The sequence below is a fragment of the Oryctolagus cuniculus genome, chromosome 17, assembly GCF_051225735.1.
Source record: "Oryctolagus cuniculus isolate XC-2025 breed Fujian yellow rabbit chromosome 17, ASM5122573v1, whole genome shotgun sequence".
Lineage (NCBI taxonomy): Eukaryota > Metazoa > Chordata > Mammalia > Lagomorpha > Leporidae > Oryctolagus > Oryctolagus cuniculus.
In genome coordinates this window covers 59,774,356-59,801,720 of record NC_142883.1, presented here as the reverse complement: position 1 = coordinate 59,801,720, position 27,365 = coordinate 59,774,356, and the positions used below count along the sequence as shown (strand labels likewise).

General features: G+C 46.5%; 1 protein-coding gene across 9 annotated transcripts in view; it reads left to right on the top strand.

Moving 5' to 3' along the window:
- Positions 1-27,365, top strand: part of PIGL (phosphatidylinositol glycan anchor biosynthesis class L) — a 104,047-nt gene that overhangs the window by 10,264 nt on the left and 66,418 nt on the right. For all 9 annotated transcript variants that reach the window (XM_051824461.3, XM_017348852.4, XM_051824459.3 and 6 more), the window contains exon 2: positions 1,707-1,806. In XM_051824461.3, the coding sequence (XP_051680421.1) occupies positions 1,707-1,806 (100 nt within the window). The remainder of the gene's footprint in view (positions 1-1,706; positions 1,807-27,365) is intronic.

The following is a 27,365-nucleotide window of genomic DNA, read 5'->3' as shown; positions in this document are numbered from 1 at the left end:
AAATTAAATGTATTGTCTGTAGTCTTTTTAGGGTTAGTTTGTTGGATACAATGTAATGACTGACTCCAGAGTTCAAATAGTTCAAAGTCAGCACCAGAAGAAGACTTACCAAAGTTTAAAAGTTTCTCCTGGGAGTTTTTGTCTGACCTACAAGGCTAAGCTGAGCCTTCTCAGTGTTTCATGAGTGCCTGCAGTATGCTGGAGAATGGAGACAATACACAGCTGAGTGAGACCGGGCGTTTTAAGGTCAATGACATTTAAAAATTAACCAGGGAGAGCAATTCATACTTACAGGCAGAAAACTGGAATGATTCCTTGCCAGGGAAAGTAGGAGAAGGCCACCTAAAGGAAATGAGAGTTGATCTGCGTGAATTGTAAGTTAGGAAGAGAGGGAAGAGAAAAGGTACACAATCCCTCCCTGGGCGTTCTGGCTTGTGTTATCTAATCCGCCAGAAAGCCGGCTAATGTAGTCTTTTTTTTTTTTTTTTTTAAAGATTTATTTATTTATTTTTGAAAGAGTAATACAGAGAGAGGAGAGGCGGGGGGGTCTTCTATCTGATGGTTCACTCCCCAATTGGCTGCAAGGGCTGGAGCTGTGCTGATCCAAAGCCAGGAGCCAGGAACTTCCTCCATGACTCCCACACGGGTACAGGGGCCCAAGGACTTGGGCCATCTCCTACCGCTTTCCCAGGGCATAGTAGAATGCTGGATCAGAAGTGGAGCAGCCAGGTCTCGAACTGGCGCCCATATGGGATGCCAGCGCTTCAGGCCAGGGTGTTAACCTGCTGTGCCACAGCACCGGCCCCAAGGCTAATGTAGTCTTTAGCCCCGCTTTGCAGGTGAAGAAACTGGGACTGAAGAGTTAAGGAACTTGGATAAATCACACATGCAGTCATTTATGGAGAGTTGAATTAATGGGCTACCTGAGCTAAACAAATGCTCACCATTGAGTCCAGAACTCTTCAATGAAAAGAAGATATTTGGGGCCAGCACTGTGGCGCAGCAGGTTAAGCCACCAATTGCTGGTTGAGTCCCTGCTGCTCTACCTCTAACACAGCTCCCTGCCAATGTGCCTGGGAGGGACTTGGGTCCCTGTCACCCTCATGGGAGACCTGGATGGGGTTCTTGACCCAGAGCTGGTTACTGTGGCTACTTGGGGAGTGAATCAATAGATGGAAGATTGATATCTCTCTCTATCTCCCATTCAAATACATCTTTTCGTGAAAAATAAATAAATATGAGTATTTTCCTAAATGGTGCTTGTGCATTTTCCTATAATATTCAGGAGTAACAAACACCCTGTTCTTTCAATAAATGTTAAACATATTTGAGAACTATCAATTTATAGAGGCCAAAACCCAGAGAGTACCCAACTACCTCAGTTGTTCTAAGCGGTTACACAAGGGTGGATCCTATGTTTGCCTACCTCGAAGCCAGTACTGTCGGTGACATACTGTGCCTCCTCTTGCATGTGGCTGAAATGCAGCAATGAGAGATTGAGAGAACTTAGGAATGGTGATTCTAAAGAGTGTGCTGCTGGTAGTCTTCTCACAAGAGCATCTTCCAATAACCTTAGCATTACCTTTTCCTCAATTTTTTTTATCATAACTGCACATATCTTAAATCCATAAGATGGTATAAGAATTCATGGAGAGGCAGGTCCCCACTGTTAAAGAAATCTGCTACTCTGTATTTGTTATCCTCAGGAAACTACTACAATCAAGGGGAGATTCGTAAGAAAGAACTCTTGCAGAGCTGTGGTGTTTTGGGAATCCCACCCTCCAGTGTAATGATTATTGACAACAGGTAATTTCTCATTTACCAACATAGAAATTCATTGGCAATAAATATGCAGGGGTGCCTTAAAAAGACTCACAAAATGAATGTGAATGGATAAGAACATCTTATTTAAGAAGTCTAATAGAGTAGCTTCACAGTTGTTTTTATTTTTTTTTAATTTATTTATTTGAAAGGCCTACAGAGAGGGAGAGAGAGGGACAGAGAGACCACCCATCTGCTGATTTCACTCTCCAAATGACTGCAACAGCCAAAGCTAGGCCAGGCCAAAGCCAGGATCCAGGAGCTTCCTCTGGGTCTCCCTTGTGGGTGCAGGGGCTCAAGCACTTGAGCCGTTTTCTGCTGCTTTCCCAGGTGCATTAGCAGGGAGCTGGATCAGAAATAGAACAACTAGGTCTTGAACTGGCACCCAGATGTAATCCTGGCACTGCAGGTGGCGGCTTAACCCAGGGCACCACACTTGTTTTTAAATGATAGCATAATGGAAATAAGTTTTTTCAACTGCTGTTCAGACTTTTTGGTCTCGAAATACCCACTTGTCTTTACTTTTACATCTTTAATTTTTTCTTATTATAAATTTCAAAAACACACAGAAGTATAAAGACTAGTGTCATGAACCCCAGCGTCTATTAACTAATGCCAGTAATTATCAAGACTTTGCTATACTTGCTTCTTCTGTCCCCATTTAACATCTCTTTATGTGCCTGAAGTACTTAAAGCAGACCTCAGCCACCAGGTTATTTCACTACTGTATACCTAAATGTGCATCCCTTAAGCAGGTGAACTTGTTTCCTGTAGCTGCAATGCCATTATCATCATATCCTACAAAATTGACAGAACAGTAATCTTATGGTTGCTTCAACACCCAATCCATACTGCAGTTTTTCCAAGTGGTTCAGAAATGTCTTTTTGTGGTTGGTTTGTCCAGTATCTACACAGAGTCCACACGTAATAGTTGGTTGATATCTGCATTCAATTCCCTTTCCACCATTCATGCATGGATCTGATAAAGCAACTGAGTTAGTTATATAGAATGTCCCGTTCTTTGTATTGGTTTCCTTATGGTGGTATCTATGTTATTCTTCTACTCTAATTTCTCACTTACTGAAGATTAACTGTGAAGGGTGAATTCCATTCAGGTCTTAGCTTTTGCAGGCAAGAACATTATGTACTTTGTGGTGCACCCTATCAGGAGACAAGTATTATCTGACTGTCACTATTGTGATCCTACAACAGATCAGTGAGTTCAGATGGCAATGGCTGTTCCCTTCATTCCCCCCACCTCTTAAAGATTTCCTTATTTGAAAGGCAGAGTTAGGGAGAGGAAGATATCTTCCATCACTCCCCAAATCACTACAATGGCAGGTCAAAGCCAAGGAGCCAGGAACTTCATCCAAGTCTCCCACGGGTGCAGGGGCCTGAGCACTTAGGCAACCTTCCATTGCTGTTCCAGGGCCATTAGCAGGGATCTGGATCAGATGCAGAGCAGAGGAGACTCAAACTGGCCCCCGTATGGGATACTGGTGTCACAGTCGGTGGCTTAACCCACAGTACCACAATGCCAGCCTCTGTTCCCTTAATTTATAAAGACCCCCATCAATCTTTCATAATGTTGTCATGACCATTGCTTAAATCATTAATTACTTGGAAGTTGCAAAATCGGGAGTTATTAATTGTTTCACTGTGTTACAAAGCCTGTGTGCTTTATAGCCCTCAGAGACTTTTATTTTTTGTCCAGTTAGGCCAGAGAAGGCTATGAGGTTGGTCTAGGCTAGGGCCTAGATACAGGACTACGTAGGATACAGAGCAAGAAGGTATATTCCAAGTGCCAAATCCACAGCAAAGTTTAACTGAAAGGTAGGTAAAACAGAAGTAAGCAAAGGAAAGCAGGCCAGAAAGAAAGGCTGTGGGTAGCACCTAGAATACTGCCCAACACCTTTAGAAGATCCACAGCAGAGCCTGGAGGTGGGAAGAAACTCTTAGTGGCTCTAAGCTGATTAAGACCACTTTAGCAAGAAAAATCCAGTGGATTGTTAGGCTTAAACTGCTCCTTGCATTGTCCATGAGCTCAGTCATTCTCCCTGAGGTTCCTTTTCCACTTAAACATCTGCATTAGCTGCTTTTCTTATAATTAATATTATTATTTTATAGTTTATTTATTTTCATTTACTTGAAAGGCAGAGTGACAGAAGAGAGCTCTTCTATGCATTGGCTCACTCCTCAAATATCTGTTAACAAGCCATGGCTGGGCTAGTCCAAAACCAGCTTATCTACTATGCCACAAAAGCTTGCCCCACCACCACCCCTGTGCTGTTTGTTTGTTTGTTTGTTTCCAATGGAAACAACAGCAGAGGTGAGCTGTGATGGATCAACCATGGTAGAACCTGAGGCTCTTCCTGTTTGGACTTTCATGACATCGCGCAGAAACAAACTATCGGCAGTGGAGAGGGATGATGACTTCTGCACTTTAGAACAACCGCTCTGATGAAAGACTGGATTGAAGAGATTACGATTGTAAACCAGTTAATCTGTTGGGTTTGTGCTAGTGAAAGGAGACTGTCTCCATTTAGAGTAGCGATGTCTGAGATAGAGATAAGCAGATGAATTCAAGTCTTATGTAAGAGGTCAGAAGTGGCAGGATTTCAAGGGAAAGAATTTGAGATAAAGGAATAGATGCTGGTGGATAAAGGTTAGCCAGGATGGTTTGCAAAGGAGGAGAATTAGGTTATAAGGAAGTAACAGAATAGCTATCCTTAGCATATGGGAAGATCAAAGCCTTTGGAGCAAGTGAAATTGCCCAGAGGTTAGCTGGAGTGATTGAGAGAGTAGGAATCCTTAGAGAAACAGCTACAGAGGAGTAGGCAACTTTATCTGGATTAATGATTTGATTGAGAACATGTCAGTGTTTGACCACTAACAAATGTTGCTTGCTGGTTATGGTCATCATATTAGGCATTGTTTGGGATTGATGTCCATTTTATTAGATCTGGGAAGGCTCTTGTTCATTGCAAGACCCCACAAAGAGAGAAGGAAAAAGTTTAGATTTCCTCTGTTAGATTGTCCTCTGTTCTGGGGCCAGCACTGTGGCGTAATGGGCTTAGCCTCCACCTGCAATGCTGACATCCCATAAGAATTCCCATTCATGCCTAGGCTGCTCCTCTTCTGATCCAGCTCTCTGATTATGGCCTGGGAAAGCAGTGGAAGATGGCCCAAGTGTTTGGGCCCCTAACCAGCATGGAAGACCCTGAGGTAGCTCTACCTCTCAAATAAATAAATAAAATATTTTTTAAGAAATCTGTGTACATTTTTATAGTATTTTATTTGAGAAAATTCAAAACTTAGAGTTCCTTGAAAAGATAACAATGCCTGGAAGCCTTTTCATAAACCCTCTGGTCTTCTCATGGGCTTCATTCTGGAGGACGAGTGAGAAAAAGGTCAGGTGTACAGCTTCTAACTTCTCAGGCTGGGGTGGTGGGGAACCGGGAGAGTCCTGATTATGATAGAATAAAACAGAGGCGATCCCCCTGTTATAACCCATGCCCACTAAAGTGCTTTGGGCCCCATATCTGTTTTTCAGAGAAACTTAGCCAGGTCTCATAGCTGTTTGTGGTTAAAAAAAAAATCATTAGTTGAGGTAATGCGTATGATATGTTAATCAGTCAGATTTGACCAATCCACAGGGATACACCCAGAACCATCATGGTGTACTCCATAATGATATGCAATTATTTATCAACTTAAAAAATAAAACTTAAAAATATATTAGGAAAAAATATCAGTGGTCTCATCCCAGCCTCCTTGCTCAGTGTCATCATTCAGCACCTGCTCACACACACATGCCTGTACTCCCGTAAGAAAAATAGGCAGGACTGCCCAGCCTCAAAAACCATGCCTCTTCTTCCAGTCTCCCAGTCCGTGCTTCAGAGGTACCCCGCGTTCTTGCACATCCCCACCAACGTGCCTCCCCTGTAACCCAACACTCCTCACCTTCTCCCTCCTATTCAGTCTCAAGCCCAACTCAACAACTGCCTTAGACTCTGTAGCACCGTCGCTGATTTGCCCAGGTTTCTTGGGCACTTTGGTTACATTCCCATTGTCCCACTACATCCCAGTTTACACACTAATTTCGTACGCTCGGACATAAATCCTTCTGTGTCCGTGTCCCCTACTGTTGATATAACCCTTGACACATGGAACCAGTTGCTCAATTATGTCTTTTTGAATAAATGAGTGACTCCACTGACACTGTTAGCTTTTTCCCATGGCCAGAACATAAATTTGTGGTCCTTAAGAACTCAAATAGTGCCTATGCTATCCAATCCCTTTTCCTCACTGTTTCTTTATTTACCCAGAAATGGAGATTAGCAAGCCAAATTCTGAGATTTCAGTGAAATTAATTTTACTTTCTTTAATTAAAGTCTTAAGTCCTTGACTTGAGTAGTTATTTTTAACCTCCTGGAAAGTTCTAAGTGACTATTTCGGTTGGAAGCATTTTTCTACATCTATTTATTTTTCCATGATGTAATTTGGCCTCCATTGTTCTAAGGTTTCAGCACAGTAAAAATCTTTATTTTTAAGGATAAACATTTGGTGTAATGGTTAAGACACCACTCGGGAGGCCCACAACCCAGATCAGAGTGCCCAGGTTTGATTTCTACTTCCAGTTCCAGCTTCCTGCTAAAGCACACCCTCAGATGCAGCAGGTAAGAGCTTTAGTACTTTGGTCCCTGCCACCCACCTGGAAGACCAAGATTGAGTTCCAGGTACCTGGCTTTTCCTTGGCCTAGCCCCTGCTGTTACAGGCATTCAGGGAGTAACCAGTAGACAGAAGATCCATCTCTCTCTCTCTCTCTGCCTTTCAAATAAAAATAAATAAGTAAAAATTATTTTTTAAAGATCTTATTGAGGTCGGCGCTGTGGCGTAGAGGATAAAACTGCCGCCTGCAGTGCTGGCATCTCATGTGGGCATTGGTTCAAGTCCCGGCTGCTCCACTTCCTATCCAGCTCTCTGCTATGGCCTGGGAAAACAGTAGAAGACAGCCCAAGTGCTTGGCCCCTGCACCCGTATGGGAGACCTAGAGGAGGCTCCTGGCTCCTGGCTTCAGATAGGTACAGCTCCAGCCATTGCAGCCAATTGGGGAGTGAACCAGAGAATGGAAGACTTCTCTCTCTGTGTCTCTCCTTCTCTGTGTGTAACTCTGACTTTCAAATAAATAAATAAATCTTTAAAAAAAAATCTTATTTACTTGAGAGGTACAGCTACAGAGAAAGAGGTTTTTAAAAAATAAAAATAAATATTTATTTATTTATTTGAACGACAGAATCACAGAGAGGCAGAGACAGAGAGAGAGAGGTCTTCCATCCACTGGTTCACTCCACAAATGGCTGGAGCCAGGCTGTTTCAAAGCCAGGAGCCAGGAGCTTCTTCCAGGTCTCCCATGTGGGTGCAGGGGCCCAAGAACTTGGGCCATCTTCTGCTTTCCCAGACCATAGGCAGAGAGCTGGATTGAAAGTGGAGCAGCCAGGACAAGAACTGGCATTCATCTGGGATGCTTGTGCCAGAGGCGGAGGCTTAGCCTCTTAAACCACGGTACCGCCCAATAAGTAAAAATTTTTTAAAAAAGAATCTCATTTCTCCAAGTATTTTTCTTAACATCAGTGTGCTATTACAAAGCCCGAGACTTTTATAGACTAATTTTAGCTGAACAAAGAAATAGAACCCAATATCTGCTAAGAAACATAAATGGGCCTGGCTTGCTAGCATTTCTTGGAAGTCTTTGAGTTTTCCAGTAAATCCATGTGAACCATACAGTGAAAGAAAAGCCACAATGCAGAGTCTGGGACTGCTGGGATCATGTTGGTGACAAAACCCTGTCTCCTCTTGAGACCTAGTAAGAGCCTTCTCCCTGCAAAACTCAAAAGACACCATTTGCTTGCTGCTAAAGTGGATCTCACCAAGCGTCCTCCTGCAGTCTTTTTCCAAATACACAAAGTGACTGGGCTGAAGCTCAAGGGCACAGTTCCAGTCCCTGTTGGCAAGAGCAAGGCAGGCTCCAGTCCTCCCAAAGGGTGCAAAGGACAGGAATGTTTCCTAGAAAAGGAACAGGGAAGGAGCCCAAAGTGGACCTACTGACAGGGAGCCATTAGGTGAAAACCGAAAGCCGCTTCATTACTGCTTCAAGGCCAGACCATTCTGGGAGCTGCAGGGAGGCTGCAGAAGAACTAGACTGGGGCTGGGGAGGGGCAGTTTTAACAAAGATGCATTTATAGGTAGTATTACTCATCAGAAAAGGTTTGCAAATACCACCGAAATAGGATTCAAGGTGACTTCCTGTATTGTGATATTCACTGCAGCACTGTGTGTTTTTGTTTTTGTTTTAAGATGTATTTATTTACTTGAGAGTCAGAGTTACACAGAGAGAGGAGAAGCAGAGAGATCTTCGATCCACTGGTTCACTCCCCAACTGGCCGCAATGGCCGGCACCACCCTGATCCAAAGCCAAGAACCAGGAGCTTCTTCCAGGTCTCTCATGGGGGTGCAGGGATCCAAGGATTTGGGCCATCTTCCACTGCTCTGCTTTCCCAGGCCATAGCAGAGAGCTGGATCGAAGTGGGGCATCTGGGACTCAAACTGGTGCCCATATGGGATGCCAGCACTGCAGGCGGCAGCTTTACCCGCTACGCCACAGTGCCAGCCCCGGCACTGTTAACAATAGCAAAAAATTGGTAGCAACCTAATTGCCTAGCAGTTGACAGTTATATAGCCATGGTTCAAAACACAATCCAACGTTTTCTATCCAGGGGTGACATTTGGCACAGCAGTTAAAATATAGTTTAGGGCCCTCACATCCATATCACGGTTATGGATTTGAGTCCCTGCTGCACTTCAGGTTCCAGTTTCCTATTAATGCAAATCTTAAGGGGCAGCAGGTGATGGTCTACCTGCTTGGGTCCCTGAACAGGGAAATAAAATCCAATACCTACTAGGAATTCCCTGGGAAACTCAAATTGAGTTCCAGACTCCTGGCTTTGGCCTGGCCCAACCCTGCCTGTTTACAGGCATTTGGGGACTGAACCAGCAGATGGAAGATCTCTCTCTTTTCTTTTTTTTTTTTTTTTCTTTTGACAGGCAGAGTGGACAGTGAGAGAGAGAGACAGAAAGAAAGGTCTTCCTTTGCCGTTGGTTCACCCTCCAATGGCCGCCGCGGCTGGCGCGCTTCGGCCGGCGCACCGCGCTGGTCCGATGGCAGGAGCCAGGAGCCAGGTGCTTTTCCTGGTCTCCCATGGGGTGCAGGGCCCAAGCACCTGGGCCATCCTCCACTGCACTCCCTGGCCACAGCAGAGAGCTGGCCTGGAAGAGGGGCAACCGGGACAGAATCCGGCGCCCCAACCGGAACTAGAACCCGGCGCCCCAACCGGGACTAGAACCCGGTGTGCCGGCGCCGCTAGGCGGAGGATTAGCCTAGTGAGCCGCGGCGCCGGCAGAAGATCTCTCTTTTGTCTGTCTCCATCTCCGTTCCTTTCAGGTAAATAACAAATCTTAAGAAAAGAAATATATATTTTTTTATTTTTTAAAAGATTTATTTTATTTATTTGAAAGACAGAGTTACAGAGAGAAAGTTAGAGACAGAGAAAAAGAGGTCCTCACCCACTGGTTCACCTCCCAAATGGCCACAACAGCCAGAGCTGAGCCGATCTGAAACCAGGAGCCTGGAGCTCCCACACGGATGCAGGGGCCCAAGGACTTGGGCTATCCTCCGCTGCCTTCCGGGGCACACCAGCATTCCAGAGCTGCATTGGAAGTGGAGCAGCTGGAACTCAAACCGACGCCCACAAGGGATGCTGGCACTGCAGACCAGGGCTTCAACCCGCCATGCCACAGCATTAGCCCTAAAAGAAAAGAATTTTAAATGAGGTTCTCTATCCACATTTAAAACCCAAGAAGATTACATAGCATAATACCAAGGGAGTATACACTTTCTTCTTTATAATTTTATTACCCATTCTTTTAATAAGGATGCATTAATAGTTATAAGTTTTATTAGATATTTTTTAAAGATTTCTTTATTTATTTGATAGGCCAAGTTACAGAGAGAGAGAAAAGGAGAGACAGAGAAAGAGAGCTTCCATCCACTGGCTCACTGCCCAAATGGCCGCAATGACCAGAGCAGGACCAGGCCGAAGCCATCCAGGTCTCCCATGTGGGTGTGGGTGGCAGGAAAGCAAGTACTTGAGCTTTCATTGCTGCCTTCCAGGCACATTACCAGGAAGCTGGATTGAAGTGGAGCTGGGACTCAAATCCTGTGCAACCACGCCCACTCCACCCCAGTAAACCTTTCCTTTCCTTTCCTTTTTTTTTTTTTTTGTTTAAATATTTATTTATTTGAAAGAGTTACAGAGAGAGGGAGAGATAGAGAGAGCTTCCATTTGTTGATTCATTCCCCAGATGGCCACAACAGCTAGAGCAGGACTAGGCTGAAGCCAGGAGTCAGGAGTTTAATCCAGGTCTCTCATGTGGGTGGTAGGCCCCCAGGCACTTGAGCCATCTGCTGCTGCTTTTCCCAGGCCATTAGCTGAGATGTGATGGGCTCCAGCATCACAGGCAGTGGCTTTACCCACTACATCATAATGCCCTACCCCCTACTAAACCTTTTCTTAGGAACCAGAATTTAGTCAGCTACCTCTTGCCTCTACTAAAATTATACTGGGGAACCAAAAATCTGTTTACGAAGCAAGCAATTCTCTAAAACGCAAGTCTCATAGATGAATAAAATGAGTGTCCACAGGAAAGGTAATTAGGTCAGCCTTCCAGATGATTTCCTTTTAATACAGAGTTCCAAGAAATTATTCTTGGTCATTTGTGGGATGTTCCAGAGAGCCCTTAGCATGAGAAAAGTTGCAGCTGCCTGTGTATGTCGCAATTTGAGATGATGGGTTGCTACATCTAGGCCTAGTTCTTCAAGACAGACACAGCTTAACTGGCTAGGTCTTGGAGGTAAAGGACAGACAGGTTTGATGTGGTGGTTGTTTGTTGTTTGTTTGTTACCTGCTACCCCTACCTACATAGTCAATCGATGTTCAACAATGATGCCAACACGATTCAGTGGGGAAAGAAAACTCTTTTCAATAAATGGTGTCAGGACAGCTAGATAGCTGCATGGAAAAAATGAAGTCAGATCCCTCCCTTACACCACACACAGAGATTGTCTCAAAAAGACCTAACTGTAAGAACTTAAACTTTAAAAAAATAGTCAGAGAGAGAGAGAGAGAGAGAGAGAGAGAGAGAGACAGAGATCTTCCATCTGCTGGTTTACTCCCCAGGTGGCCACAATGACCAGGGCTGAGCCAAGCCAAAGTCAGGAACCAGGAGATTCATCTGGGTCTCTCATGTGGGTGGCAGGGGCCCTAGCACTTGGCTCATCCTCCCCTGCTTTTCCCAGGTCATTAGCAGAGAGTTGGATCCCAAGTGGAACAGCTGGGATATGAACCAGCACCCACAGGGGGATGCCGGCATCACAGGCAGCAGCTACACCACAATGCTGGCTCCAAACTTAAACTTTTTTTTTAAGATTAATTTATTTATTTGAAAGTCAGAGTTACAGAAAGAGAGAGAGAGGTCTTCATCTGCTGGTTCACTCCCCAATTGGCCGCAACAGCCGGAGCTGCGTCAATCTGAAGCCAGGAACCAGGAGCTTCTTCCCAATCTTTCACAGGGGTGCAGGGGCCCAAGGACTTAGGCCATCTTCTACTGCTTTCCCAAGCCATAGCAGAGAGCGGAATTGGAATTGGGGCGTCCAGGACTTGAACTGGCGCCCATGTGAGATGTTGGCATTGCAGACAGCGGCTTTACCCACTACGCCACAGCACCAGCCCCCAGACTTACACTTTAACAGACAATATGGGAGTGAGTCTTCTTGAGCTTGGATTTGTTTGACTATGACAACAAAAATATAACCAGAAAAAGAAAAAAATAGATAAATTGGATATTGTAAAAATTAAAAACTTCTGTTCTTCAAAGGATACTATCAAGAGATAAGGAAAAAAAATGTGCAAGTTATATCTGGTAAGGGATTGATATCTAAAAATAGAACTGTTCGAACTCTAGAGCAGAAAGGTAATCGCCCAATTTTAAAACTAGCCAAAGAAGGGGTGTGCGTTTGGACTAGTGGTTGGGATACCAGTTGAAATGCCAGCATCCAACATGAGAGTGCCTGAGTTTGAATCTTGGCTCTGCTGGGATTCCTGCTTCCTGCTAATGTGCACCCTGGGAGGCATCAGGTGGTGATGGCTCAAGTCCTTGGGCCCCTGCCACCCCTGTGTGAGACTTGAATGGAGTTGCTGACTCCTGACTTCATTTTAGCTCTGGATGCTGTGAGCATTTGGAGAGTGAACTAGCAGATGGGAGATATTCTCTCTCTCTCTCTCTCTCTCTGTCTCTCTGTCTCTCTGCCTTTCATATAAAATGAAAATAAATAGGCCAGCATTGTAGTGTAGCCAGTTAAGCCACCACCTGCAACACCAGCATCCCCTAAAGGCACTGGTTTGTGTCCAGGCTGCTCCACTTCTGACCCAGATCCCTACTAATGTGCCAGGGAAAGCAGCAGAAGATGGCCCAAGTGTTTGGGCCCCTGCAACTGCGTGGGAGAACCAGAAGAAGCTCTTGACTCCTGGCTCTGGCCTAGCCTAGATCCAACTGTTGCAGACATTTGGGGAGTGAAATAATGAGTGGAAGAACTCTCTCTGTCTCTCTCTCTCTCTGTAACTCTGCTTTTTAAATAAATAAATAAATCTTAAAAAGGAAGGGAGGAAGGAAGGAGGAAAGAAGGAAGGAAGGAAAGGAGTTACAGAGAAAGGGAGGGAGAGATAGATCTTCCATTGGCTTGTTCATTCCCCAAATAGCCACAGTAGCTGAGGCTGTGCCAGGCCAAAACCCAGAACTTCTTCCACATCTTCCACGTGGGTGCAGGGGTCCAAGGACTTGGGCCATCTTCCACTGCTTTCCTAGGCCATAGAAGGGAGCTGGATCAGAAGTGGAGCAGCTGGGTTTCAAACCAGCACCCATATGGGATGCCAGCATCACAGGCGGCAGCTTAACCTGCTAGACCACAATGCTGGCCCCATCATTTTTATCTATTTATTTTTTTAAACAAACTATTCAGATGATTCTAAGGTATGCTTGCCGTGGATTGGTTATAGTTTGAGTGTTCCCAAGGTTTCACATGCCTGCTATGGGGGATATTAGGAGGGTGGAAGCCTTATTGCCTACGGTGTTTAGAGGGTGGGCCTCTAACATAATTGGGATCAGATGAGATAAGGTTGTTAGGGTGGAGCCCCATGGTTGAATCCCACTGATCTCATAAGCAGAAGGAGAGACATGTGCACACACACACACACACACACACTCCCTGCCTCTTGCGATTCCCAGCATCACCTGGGTACTCTGCCATCAGGAAAACCATCACCAGATGAGGCCCCAGATCTTGTACTTCCAGAATCATGATCGAGAATAAACCTGTCTTCTTTATAAAGGTGGCTTTCTCATGTATTATACAAGTGATCTTTGGAAAGTTTGTGGAAAGTGCATATTATGAAAAACTATGCATGGATTTGAACTATTTTGCACCAAAATAATTTTTTAAAAAACATATCTATTTATTTGAAAGTCAGAGTAACGGTGAGAAAGAGAGAGAATGAGAAAGATCTTCTGTCTACTGGTTCACTCCCCAAATGGCTACAACAGCCAAGTCTGGGCCAGGGCAAAACCAGGAGCCTAGAATCCCAACCAGGTCTCCCAAGTGGCTGGCAGGGACACAAGAACATGGGCCAGCTTCTGCTGCTTTCCCAGGTGCGTTAGCAGGAAGCTGGATCTGACACAGAGCAGCCAGGACTCCATCCCACACTCCAGTATGGGATGCCACCATAACAAGTGGCGGCTGAACCTGCTACACCACAGTGCTTGCCCCAAACTTATCTTCTAATTCCACATCCTATGAACTTTTTATAGTACCCTCATAGTAACAAAAAAAAAAAAAAAAAAAAAAAAAAAAGGGAAAAGATGGACTAATACAAGCATAATGCTTGAGAACCTCTGGGCTGGAGGCTCTGGATTGCGGTTCCAAATTCCTGCAAGAGAAAATTGGAGTGGACAATGAGTCAGAGGGCCTGGGAAGCTGGAATTCTCCATCTGATCTTTGGTTTGGGAAAACAGGCATGGGAGCAAGACTTCTGATCAGAAGGCCAGAGTAGATTCTCTAAAGAAGGACTCTGCGTGTGAGCACTTGGCACTCCCAGAGGAAAACTGTGTGCACCCTAAAACATGCCATTGTGGGGCTGGTGCTGTGGCAGAGTAGGCTAACCCTACTCTCTCTGCCTGCGGTGCCGGCATCCCCAGCTGCTTCTCTTCCGATCCAGCTCTCTGCTATGGCCTGGAAAAGCACTGGAAGAAGGCCCAACTGCTTGGGCCCCTACACCCACCTGGGAGACCTGGAAAAATTCCTGACTCCTGGCTTCAGATCAGCTCAGCTCTGGCAGATTCAGCCATCTGGGGAATGAACCTTTCTCTTTTTCTCTCCTTCTCTCTGTAACTCTACTTCTCAAGTAAATAAATAAAATAATATTTAAAAAAAATTTTTTTTTAAAATGCCATTGCCTTACCTAACGTACAAAACAACAGCCTTAGCTCTGGACTCAGCAGCTTCTTAGGAGACCAGTGAAGCAACTCATCATACTGGGTGTTTGTTTTGTTTTAAAGTTTATTTTATTTATTTGAAAGGCAGAGTGACACAGATAGAGGGAGAGACAGAGAAAGGTGTTCTATCCACTGATTCACTCCCCCAGTGGCCGCAATGACCAGGGCTGGGCCAGGGTGAAGTCAGGAGCCTGGGACTCCATCTGGGTCTCCCACATGGGTGGCAGGGGCCCAAGTACTTGGACCATCTTCTGCTGCCTTCCCTGGATGCATTAGCAGGGAGCTGGATTGAAAGGAAGTGGGAAAGTCAGGACTTGAACTGGCACTCCAATATGGGATGCTGGCATCACAGGGGTCAGCTTAACCCTCTGTGCCACAGCACTGGCCTCTGTTCTGGGTTCTGGGTTTTTGTTTCTTGGGAGTTCCCAAAGCTCCTCATTCCTGTCTCAGCTTTTCTTCTCAAGTCAGTCTTCCTTAACTTTGGAAATCATGAATTTTCAGAGGAAAGCCTTGCTTCTGTAATTTAACAGATGGAAACGCATTTCTTGCTGATTTTGGCTGAGCTAAGAATCCGGATGTGACGCCAAGGCTCACTTGGCTAATCCTCCGCCTGCAGCGCCGGCACCCCGGGTTCTAGTCCTGGTTGGGGCGCTGGATTCTGTCCCAGTTGCTCCTCTTCCATTCCAGCTCTCTGCTGTGGCCCGGGAAGGCAGTGGAGGATGGCCCAAGTGCTTGGGCCCTGCACCCCATGGGAGACCAGCAGAAAGCACCTGGCTCCTGGCTTCGGATCAGCGCAGTGCACCGGCCATAGCGGCCACTTGGGGGGTGAACCAATAGAAAAGGAAGACCTTTCTCTCTCTCTCTCTCTCTCTCACTGTCTAACTTTGCGTGTCAAAAAAAAAAAAGAATCCGGATGTCTGTCTCATTACCCCTGTTGAACCACCCTTAAGGAAGTGTCCACAGAGCGAGGCGGCAATAAGGAAGCAGTAAGTGCCAGCGCGGGCCTTTTTAATCCCTCAGCCTCCAGGTGGGGCTGGAATGGCATCCTTAGGAGAAGTCAAGGCAGGGACTATTAGAATCACATAGCAGGAGATCCAAGCTTCCAGAGCTCCAAGGAATGAGGAGGGGCCGGAGAGCAGTGCTGGGGAGAGGAGGGCTGGTGTTCTGAGCGTTGCCAGAGCACTTGATTCCAAGGACTTTTCTTTTGCTCCCCAAGGATGAATCATTGCATCTCCCAAGTATTCGGCCAAGATGATCTCCATAACCTTGCGTCTCATTCGTCAGTCTTTGACAGAGGGGTAGAGCGAGTCCATGTCCTACCCAGGTTCCCTCAGCACTGCTCTGTATTTTTAACATTGGAGCCACATGCCAGCCTCACCGTCGCTCTCCGTCTTCCTACTAGAGCACATTTCATCCCTGCTGGAGTTCTTGTTCTGCCCGAGTTCTTGTTCACCAGGTGCCTTCCTGGACTGATCGTCTGTGATCTCACATTTAGTTTCAACTTATTAGCAGAGCCCGCAAGAGGAATTTATTCAGGGTGTTTTTCATTAAATGGTTGTCAGCCTGATACCTACAAGCTGGCTGTTATCCGTGAAAACTTAACTAGACAACCTCTCTCTTGGACTCATTACCAGTGTAAACTATTATTTCTCAATCTTACTGTAAGTGGGATTATATAATAAATGATTGTTCAGTTCCACAACATACATGTTTCCTCAGTAGCTCCTAAGTTGTCTCTATCTCTCTCTATCCTTCTGCTTTTCAAATAAATAAGTAAATAATAGAAAATAAATGAATAGATGGGTGTTTGGTGCAGAGATTAAGCTTGGGACTCTTGCATCTCGTATTGGAGTGCCTGGGTTTGAATCCCTGTCCACTTCTGACCCAGCTTCCCGCTCGTGTTCACCCTGGTGGACAGCAGGTGATGGCCTGAATACTTGGGACCCTGCCACCCATGTGGGAGACCTGGATTGAGTTCCTGACTCTTGGCTTCAGCGTGGCCCAGACCCTGGAGTAAACCAGAGGATGGAAGTTTCCCTCTCTCTCTTCCAGCCTTTCAAGTAACTTAATAAATAAGTAAATAAAAGCTCCCAAAGAAGGCATAGAACATGTGTCACATTCTTTTTCCAAATAAAGCCTGTTAAGTTTATTTGATTATAAGGCATATTAGAGAACTCTCGTTATGTCTCCTGAAGCTAGTCTCAAAAACAGAATTGAGAATTAAATTGCCCTTGAAAAGCGGCTCTGACGACAGCAGGACTGGCCCTAGCTCCACCTCGTGTGACAGCAAGCAGGAGTATCTGTGCTCTGATCTACAGTATTCTCTTCATAAAACAGGAGTGTTGCATTAAATTATCTCTAAGGCCTTTTTCACGACAGATGTTTCGAGGTTCAACAGCAAACTCATGGCCCTGCAAACAGCGGTGTTCCCTAAATAGGGTTATAGATAAAACACAAAACACTCAATTAATTAAAAAATTGTTAATGGTAGGTATTTCCCAAATTTTTCTTGGGACATAATTATAGTAAAAAAATAAATTATTCACTGGGGGCCAGCATTGTGGTGCAGCAGATCAAGCTGCTGCTTGTAACACCAGCATCCCATATCAGAGCATTGGTTTGATTCTTTTAAAAATGATTCATTGTTCTTCTGAAGCTAAAAAAAAATTAAGATTTATTTGAAAGGCAGAGTTACAGAGGGAAAAGGAGAGAGAGAGAGAGCTTCCATCTACTGGCTCACTCCACAAATGGCCTCAACAGCCATATTGGAGCCAGGCTGAACCCAGGAGCCAGGAACTCCATCCAGATCTTCCCAGCTATGTTATCAGGGAGTTGGTGCACTAGTGGAGCAGCCAGGACTTGAACCAGTGCACATATGGGATGCCAGCTTTGCAGGTGGTAGCTTAACTCGCTGTGCCACAATGCCAGCCCCTGAAATTCAAATGTTAACTGGGATCCAATATCAACAACCCTAGTCCCAAAAAGTCTTTTTTTTTTTTTTTTTTTTTTTTTTTGTCTACCTGGAAGGCAGAGTAACAGAGAGAGAGGGAGAGGGAGAGAGGGAGGGAGGGAGGGAGATCTTCCATCTGCTGGTTCACTCTCCTAAATGCTGTCAACATCCAGGACTGGCCCAGGCCAGAGGCAGAGCCTGGAACTCATGGGTGACAGGGACCCAAACACTTGGGCAGTCAACCCCTCCCTCCCAGGATGCATTAGCAGGAAACTGGGTTGGAAGCACAACAACTGGGCCTTGAACCACCACTCGCATAAGGGCTGCAGGTATCACAAGCAGAGGCTTAACTCGCTGCACCCAACGCCTGCCCCGCCATTGCCTTTTTTGTTTTGTTTTGTTTTTTAATATTTTTTTATTTCTTTGAAAGACAGAGTTACTGAGAGGTAAAAACAGAGAGAGAGAGAGAGAGAGAGAGCCAGCCATCTTCCATCCACTGGTTCACTCCTCAAATGGCCTCAATGGCTGGAGCTGAGCCAATCTAAAGCCAGGAGCCAGGAGCTTCTTCCAGGTCCCCCATGTAGGTGCAGGGGCCCAAGTACTTGGTCCATCTTCTACTGCTTTCCCAGGCCATAGCAGAGAGCTGGATCAGAAGAGAAGCAGCCGGGACTGGAACCAGTGGCCAGGACTGGAACTGGTGCCCTATCATATGGGATGCTGGCTCTGCAGGTGGAGGCTTAGCCCACTATGCCATAGCGCCAGCCCCACCCCCCGCCATTGCCTCTTATCTCATTTTGTAAAAGGCAGTTACATTACTTCCTATCATGAGCTTGCTCGTGTTTCCACATCTTTTATCCTTAGCCTGAAACAGGATGTGAATATCAAATAGCTGCCTACTATTGTCTTACCTATGAAATAAATTCCTAGAATTTAGAAAGAATACTTATCAACCATCTGTTTCCGAGAGCTGGCTGCCAGGACCACACCCAGACATCTGTTATTTAAAGCCCTGTTACCGACATTTCCTCAATAATCCTGGCCTTTGCCACATAATTTGTTACACCATAGCGTACATTAGCAGAAATTCAGATTTGCCTCTATTTGTTCATATTTCATTGTTATGGTTCTTTCCACATCTGTTTGTTCAAGGTTCTCTCATTATTTAAAATAAAAAAAGGATTGAGGCCGGCGCCGTGGCTCACTTGGTTAATCCTCCGCCTGCAGCGCCGGCATCCCATATGGGTGACGGGTTCCAGTCCCGGTTGCTCCTCTTCCAATCCAGCTCTCTGCTGTGGCCCGGGAGTGCGGTGGAGGATGGCCCAAGTGCTTGGGCCCTGCACCCACATGGGAGACCAGGAGGAAGCACCTGGCTCCTGGCTTTGGATCGGTGCAGCGCCAGCCGTAGCGGCCATTTGGGGAGTGAACCGACGGAGGGAAGACCTTTGTCTCTCTCTCTCTCACTGTCTATTTCTACCTGTCAAATAAAATAAATAAATTAAAAATAAAATAAAATAAAAAGAGGAAGAAGAAGACAGGGCAGGGTATGCTGTTGTGGCATAGCCAATTAAGCCACTGCCTGCAATGCCAGCATCCCATATAAGTGCCAATTCCAGTCCTGGCTGCTCCACTTCTGATCCAACTCCCTGCTAATGCACCTGCTAAAGCAGCGGAAAATGGCCCGAGTGCTTGGGGTTCTGCCACCCATGTGGGAGACCCAGATGAAGTTCCAGGCTCCTGGCTTCCGCCTGGTCTAGTCCCAGCCATTGTAACCATTTTGGGGAATGAAACAGTGGATGGACAACTTCTCTCTTTCTCTCCCCACCCCCCATAACTCTGCCTTTCAAATAAATAAATAAATCTTTAAAAAAAATTAAGAGGTGGACATTTGGCATGTGGTTAAGACACACTTGGGATACCACATCCCATGTTAGAGTATCTTGATTCAAATTCCAACTCTGCTTCCCAATTTCAGTTTCCTGATGCACACCCTAGGAGGTAGCAGTTGATGGTTCTAGTCCTTGGGTCCCTGCCACCCATGGGAGAGACACAGATTGGGATCCCTGCCCCTGACTTTGGCTTGGCCCAGTCCCAGCCATTTGGGGCATTTGGGGAGTAAACCAGTAGATGGCAGATTCTCTCTTCCCTTTTTGGAAAAAAAAAAAAAAAGCAGATAATTAATTTTAAGAAAGAAAAAACCCTGACAACATTGTAGAGAGTGGCTCGGGAGAGGGCAGTGGGACAGACAGCATAATCAGGTGAGAAATAAGGCAGGGGCAGAAGAGATCAGGAGGAGACAGCTTCTAATGCTGGTATAGGGATAGCATTTCCAGAACTTTTTTAAAGATACAGAAGAGCAGAGGCTGGAGGGGCTCTCAGACATGTTGGTGCACCTCACCTGCCCTGAATGACTCGGCTTCTCAATACACCTGCTAGATGGGACACCCAAAATACCACACTGCACAGCAGGGGAAAATATTCCTCTGAGGCCTGAATTTCCCCTTTTGCCTACCTCTAAAAGTCGCTGGAGACTCGTTGGGGCAGGGGAGTCAGAGCCATGGCCAGGGTTTTTGGGCAAGAACAAGGACTGCAAGTTCCCCTGCCTGGTAAAGAGTTTCATGTCCTCAGCAAAGGGATGGCCTCTGTAGGGCCTTGGGACTCACAAAGCCCCAGGTCCCCAAGGCTTCTTCACTGTACATAGTCCACTGTGTTCCAGAGCCACCGGTCACAAATGGAGAAGCCAGGTGCTGGTCAAGTGAGGCCCAAGGTTACTGCTAAGAAGACAGCATCAGGTGTCAAGTGTAGACATCAGGACAAGGCCAGATCGAAGGAGATTGGAACTCAGTGTAAGAAATGAGTCAGGACAAGCAGTTCAGATGTAAGACTGAGAGGAAGGCAAGAGTTCTCTTGCCAACTGTGGCTGGAAAGAGTTGTTGTGGACAATTAACTCACTTTAAACTCATTTTTAGAAGCTAAAGCCTGACACGTTATAGATGCCAGTCCTTTCAGCGTCACTGGCCTCTCTGTGAGATTGGGCTGGGTTATCCAAGGACTTTCCTTCGAGACGCATGCGTAAAGAGACCCTGCACCTTACGAAGCCAGTGAGATACCCTCTTAGGATGGACCTTGGCTCAGTGTTATCCTTCAACAAATGGATGTGTGCTTCTAGCTTTTAAATTTTTATTGACATTTGTTTTTAAGATTATTTATTTATTTGAAAGACCGAATGACAGAGGGAGAGAAAGAGGTGGGGGGAGGGGGGTACCTTCCATCTGCTGATTCACTCTCCAAATGCCCACAACAGCCATGCCTGAGCCAAGTTGGAACCAGGAGCCCAGAACTTCATCTGAGTCTCCCATATGGGTGTCAGGAATCCAAGTACTTGAGCTCACCTGCTGCCTCCCAGAATACATTAGCAGGAAGCTGGATTGGGAGCAGAGTAACCAGCACTCCAATATGGGATGTGGGCATAATTGCTGCACCATAACACCCACCCCTACATCTGTTCTATTTTAATATACTTCACAAAAGAGGAAGGGGCTAGCGCTATGGCGTAGCGGATAAAGCTGCTGCCTGCAGTGCTGGCATCCCGTATGGGCACTGGTTCGAGTTCTGGCTGCTCCACTTCCGATCTAGCTTTCTGCTGTGGCCTGGGAAAGCAGTAGAAGATGGCCTAAATCCTTAGGCCCCTGCGCCCATGTGGGAGACCCAGAAGAAGCTCCTGGCTCCTGGCTTCGGATCAGCATAGCTCTGGCTGTTGCGGCCATTTGGGAAATGAATCAGCAGAGGGAAGACCTCTCCCTATATATATAACTGCCTTTCAAATAAATAAATTTAAAAATCTGAAAAAAAAAAAAGTAAAACATTTCTCCAAGATCTCATGGGCCTCTAAGAATTTAGCCACAAAACTCTCAGGGACTTGTGGACTTCAATTAGAAAACAGTGTTAGACAGCATAGTTCATTCTCAACTTTTTTTTTTTTTTTTAAGATTTATGCATTTATTTGAAAAAGTTACAGAGAGAGAGAAAGAGAAGAGAAGAGAAGAGAAGAGAAGAGAAGAGAAGAGAAGAGAAGAGAAGAGAAGAGAGAGATAAAGAGAGACAGAGAGATCTTCTATACACTGGTTCACTCCCCAACTGGCCATTAACAGGCAGAGCTGAGCCAATCCAACGTCAAAAACCAGGAGCTTCATCTGGTTATCCCACATGGGTAGCAGGGGCCCAAGCACTTGGGCCATCTTCTGCTGCTTTTTCCAGGACATCAGCAGGGAACTGGGTTGGATGAAGCAGCCTGGATACAAATGGGTACCCGTAAGAGATCTTGGCATCACAGGTGGCGGCTTTACCCACAGTGCCACAACACTGCCCCCTAATTTTTACAAGCTAAACACTAGCTCAGGCTCATTTAGAATTAGATGATAACTCTAAGATCACTCTACCTTGCCTAAGAAAAATCTGAAGTATTTTTCAGTTGCTCTGAAACACCAACTGCTTGATATTATAAGACATTTTTCACAAACAGTCCCATCCCGTCTGTGATAATGCACTTGCTAGCTACAAATCCAGATATAGCACTCACAATAGCTGTTTCTGACCAATACTGCAAATATGTCTTTGTTTCTGCTTTTAAGTAACCATGCCACAGCTGGGAATGCCTTTGAAGATTTGAATTCTCATCTATTTTCCCTGCAAATCCCTACCCTGGTGGCTGTGTATGTTTTTCTGCTATGATGTTTAATGTTTAGTTCTTTGCCTGTGTCTAAGAAATACTGCTTTTAGAAGTATTTGGTTGCTAATATTGGTGAATTTTTGTGCAGTAGGCTAAAGGAGAAAAAGGGTACCCATGGTGGAATCTTTAAAGACAAGGGGGAAATGACAATGGGGCAGGATGTAGTGCAGAAGCCTGAGCAGACACTGGGAGTGGTGCCCACTGGTGCATCTTCCACGTGACAGGAAGCAAGCAGCCGAGTGTGAGCTAGAGCAATGGAAACCTTTCAGCACTCATCCTCAGAAATTCTGCTGTGGCCTCAGACAGCGGAAGGAGGGAGGGACAGGTGTCTGCAGGGGCAGACCTTCCCCTGACACTGCTACCTGCCCGTCAGCAGACAGAGTTTCTTGGGAAATGGCACGTTTCCCAGCTTCCCCGCCGCCTCACCTGCCACAGTCCCCTGAATGCCCTGCCTGGTTCTGGATGGGAGAGGAATGGGTAAGAGTCCCTTGGGCCTAGTCTCCTTTTTTTCCCCACAAAGTCCCAGAAAGAGTGCAAGAAGGAGTCAGACTGAATCCATGTTGTTCTTTTTTGTTATTGTTGTTATTTGAAAGCCAGAGTTAGAGGAGAGAAAGAGGTCTTCCATCCACTGGTTCACTTCCCAAATGGCTGCAATGGCCAGGGCTGGCCCAAGCCAAACCCAGGAGCCTGGAACTCCATCCAGGTTTCTCACATGGGTGCAGAGACCCGAGTACTTGGGCTGTCTTCTGTTGTTTTCCCAAGTGCATTAGCAGGGAGCTTGATCACAAGTGGAGAAACTGGGACTGCAGCCGGTGACCATATGGGATAATGGTGTCACAGGCAGTGGCTTAACCTGCTACACCACAAAGCTGGCCCCAGCGATGCTGTTCTTTACAACTTCAGAAAAGCTTGTTATAGGAGAGAGATGGCATAATGGGAAGCTGAATTAGACATGACAGCTGATCTGGGTCTGTTTTTTCTCTAGATAGCTGATTTCTATGGTAGAAAATATACGTTTCTGTGTAGCCTAAATACCCACACCTTGTGAAGGGAACTATATTGACCTCCCAAACATACTAACAGTACTGGTTTCAAAAGGGAGCACTAAACTGACTCTTTCAAAGGTTAATAGGACTACTTAGATGGCTGCTAAAGTCCTTTCTAACTGTATATTCTCTGGATAATGAATCAAGAATATCACGTGGGAGGAGGAAGTTTTTCTTCTTGAAACTATCTGACTTTCTAAGAATAATCTTACGGAATCCAGAGCGCCCATGAAGTTGGTGAAAGGGTCAGTGCCAAATGCAGGTCCTGTGAGAGTCGTGTTGATTGCACTCAGCAGGAAGTCAGGCAAGTTCTCCAGGCTGCTGGCAGGACTCAGCCCCCAGTATCAGTGCAGCAATTAGGAGTGGTGAATGACACCTACTTCAAAAGGTATTTCCCATGGGCAAAATCTCTCATTCAAGACTCATTGCTTGTTTGTTTATTTTTAAGATTTATTTATTTATTTATTTGAAAGGCAGCATGAAAGAGAAAAGGAGAAGCAGAAAGAGATCTTCCAATCCACTGGTTCACTCACCAAATGCCTGCAAAAGGCAGGGCTGGGCTGGGCCAAAGACAGGAGCCTAGAACCCCACCTAGGTGTCTCACATGGGTGGCAGGGGCCTAAGCACTTGAGGTATCTGCTGCTTTCCCAGGTGCATTAACAGGATGCTGGATTGGAAGCAGAGCATCCGGGACTGGAATCAGTGCTCTGATACAGGATGCAGGCATCCTCAGCAGGTGTCTTGATCTGCTGAGCCTCAGTGCCAACCACTGTCAAAGATTTTCAAATCACCAATGATACAGAAAGCCTTACTGAACTATGAAGGGGCTAGTAATTATTGTCAATGCTAAAGAATTCAAGTAAGAAGCTACTGGAGTTCAGGGAGAATCCATCCATCAGGTTTGAAATCTTACAGTTTGTCTCCTGGCCTGTCAGTTTGCCCCAGGATTCTCCTGCAGATCAGTCACAGCAGAAATCACTCTCCTCTTTTTTTTTTTTTTTTTTCTTTTAAAAAAGATTTATTGGCCGGCACCGTGGCTCACTTGGCTAATCCTCCGCCTGTGGCGCCGGCACCCCGGGTTCTAGTCCCGGCTGGGGCACCGGATTCTGTCCCGGTTGCTCCTCTTCCAGTCCAGCTCTCTGCTGTGGCCCGGAAGTGCGGTGGAGGATGGCCCAAGTGCTTGGGCCCTGCACCCCATGGGAGACCAGGAGGAAGCACCTGGCTCCTGGCTTTGGATCGGCGCGGTGCACCGGTCGCAGCACGAGAGCCATAGCGGCCATTTAGGGGGTGAACCAACGGAAAAGGAAGACCTTTCCCTCTGTCTCTCTCTCTCACTGACTAACTCTGCCTGTCCAAAAAATATATATATATATTTATTTGAAAACAGAGCAACAGAAAGGAAGGGAGAGAGAGAGATCCTCCATCCCTTGGTTCATTCCCCCAAATGCCTGCAACAGCCAGGTCTGGGCCAGGCTGAAGACAGGAGCCAGGATCTCCATCCAGGTCTCCCATGTCGGTGACAGGGACCCAGGTACTTGAGCCATCTTCCACAGCTTTGCCAGGAGCACTAGCAGAAAGCTGGATCCGAAGTGGAGCAGCCAGGATTGGAGCCTCCAATCTGATAATGGGGATGCCAGCGCCGTAAACGCTTAACTTGCTGCGCCACAACGCCAGGCCAAGTCACTCTTGACTCAACTCCGGGGACCTCTGCAGTTCTGTCAGTACCCGCGAGTTGCTCTTGGCCATGGGCTCTCTCCTCCCTTCTCCCTACCTCCTAGCTGCTAGATTCCTCACGGGGAGCAGAACACTTCTTGCATCTGCCTCCTGGTGAACTTGGCCGGCCACCAGGACCCTGCTCATGAAGGCCGCTCTTAGGAACTACCAGGCCATGTATTTGTCGTGCTCAGCCACCAGCACCTAGCCAAGTCCTTGGTGTGTCGCTGGTGTCTGCTCACTGTTTACTGACTATCCAGAGCCAGCCAGACAGGCCGTCTCCAGCCCTCCTTCCCAGGCTCCTGGCCAGCTCCTCTGCTTGCTAGCTCTTTCTTCGACCTTCAGCGTTCTCTCTCAGGCAGTCTTCGTTCTCACGTCTGTGCTGCCAGCACTCCCTGCCAAGGCCTCTGTACCTCCCCACCCCCACGGGTCCTCTGGCATATGCCTCCCGTCCTTTTGCCCAGCCTTCTCCCCTACATCCAGTCAGCCTTCTAGGCAGGAACACTCTAATTCTGCATCATTTCTCATTTTCCTATCGTTTCATTCCTACCATCCCAATGCAGGCCCTAGTCACCTCCTGTATGGACTTCTGCTATACAGACTTTTCCTTATACAGCCAGCCCCCCCGGGAGTACCTTCCTAAAACCTAGATTGAATCCTCAAAAATCTTTATTCATTTATTTTTAAAGGCCTATTTATTTGAAAAGAAGAGTGACAGGGAGAAAGGGGGAGAGAGAGAGAGAGAGAGAGATCTTCCTTCTGCTGGTTCACTTCCCAAATGGCCACAACAGCAGGGGCTAGGCTAGGCCAAAACCAGGAGCCTGAAACTCTATCTGTGGGTCTCCCACATAGGTGTCAGGGGCCTCAAATACCTGAGCTACCATCTGCTGCATTAGCAGGGAGCTGGATCGAGAGTTGAGCAGATGGGACTGGAACCAGTGCTCCTATGGGATGCTGGCATCAAAGCCAGCAGCTTAACCCGCTGAGGCAGAGTACTGGACCCCCTCACAAACCTTTACAGGGTCTCCCTCTTGGGCCTAGCAACAGTCCCATCACTTTAGCAGGTGTTGGAGGCCCATCCTGGCCTGGTGCTGCTTTCTCACCGCCCCCGGCCCCATCCTCATTGTTTAGGTTCTGCCTACCCAACTCCACTGCCAGGCTTTCAGAGGCCACTGCTGACTCCTCAGGGCTAAAATCCGGTGGCCTTTCTTAGTGTTTCTCTTCCTCTGCTTCCTCTTGGCAGCCTTGTCCTGTTGGCTGCTCTATTCTCTACTTACTCTCTCGCCTGACTTCCATTTTTTAATTTTTTAAACATTTTTTAAAAGATTTTACTTATTTATTTATTTGATAGGTAGAGTCACAGACAGAGTCAGAGACAGAGAGAGAGGTCTTCCTTCTGATGGTTCACTCTCTAAATGGCCGCAATGGCCAGAGCTGCTCCGATCTGAAGCCAGGAGCCAGGTGCCTCTTCCTGGTCTCCCATGCAGTTACAGGGGCCCAAGCACCTGGGCCATCCTCCACTGCTATCCCAGGCCACAGCAGAGAGCTGGACCGGAAGAGGAGCAACCCGGACCAGAACCGGCGCCCATATAGGATGCTGGCGCCGCAGGCAGAGGATTAACCAAGTGTGCCATGGCACTGGCCCCAATTTTTAATTTTTGTTTGTTTGTTTGAAAGGCGGAGAGAGAGAGAGAGAGCTCCCATGCACTGGTTCAGGTCCTGAATGCCTGCAAAGACCAAGGCAAGGCTGAGCCAGGAACTTAATCCGGGTTTCCCACGTGGACAATTACAGGGACCCAATTACTTCAGCCAACACCCCTGCCTCCCATGGTCTGTGTTAGCCGGAAGCTGGAGTCAGGAGCTGGAGCTGGGAGTCAGACTCTGATACCGGACATAACTTCTTAACCATTGGGGAAAGCACCCATTCCCCTGAGTGCCTTGTTTTTGGTTTTTTCTTTATAAGTTACTTATTTGAAAGGCAGAGTGACAGACATAGAGGGAGAGATACATAAAGAGAAAGATCTTCCATCCACTGACCCCCCCCCTCCCCCATATGCCCACCACAACTGGTGCTGGGCTAGGCCAAAGCCAGGAGCCAGGAATTCCTTCCAGGTCTCCCAGACGGGGGCAGGAACCCAAGCACTTGGGTCATCATTTGCTGCCTGCCAGGTACTTTAGCAGGAAGCTGGATTGGAAGTGGAGGTGGGACTTAATCCCAGGCACTCCCATATGGGATGCAGGGGCCCCAAGTGTGGTTAATGTGCTGTCCCATAATACCTGCCCCTTCTGTTTTCTTATTAACACACTTTGTTGTCTCTGAACCTGTCTGTCCTCCCCTGTCCATTCTTTCTTTTTTTTTTTTTTTAAGATTTTTATTTATTTATTTATTTGAGAGGTAGAGTTACAGACAGAGGAAGAGACAGAAAGAAAGGTCTTCCATCCGCT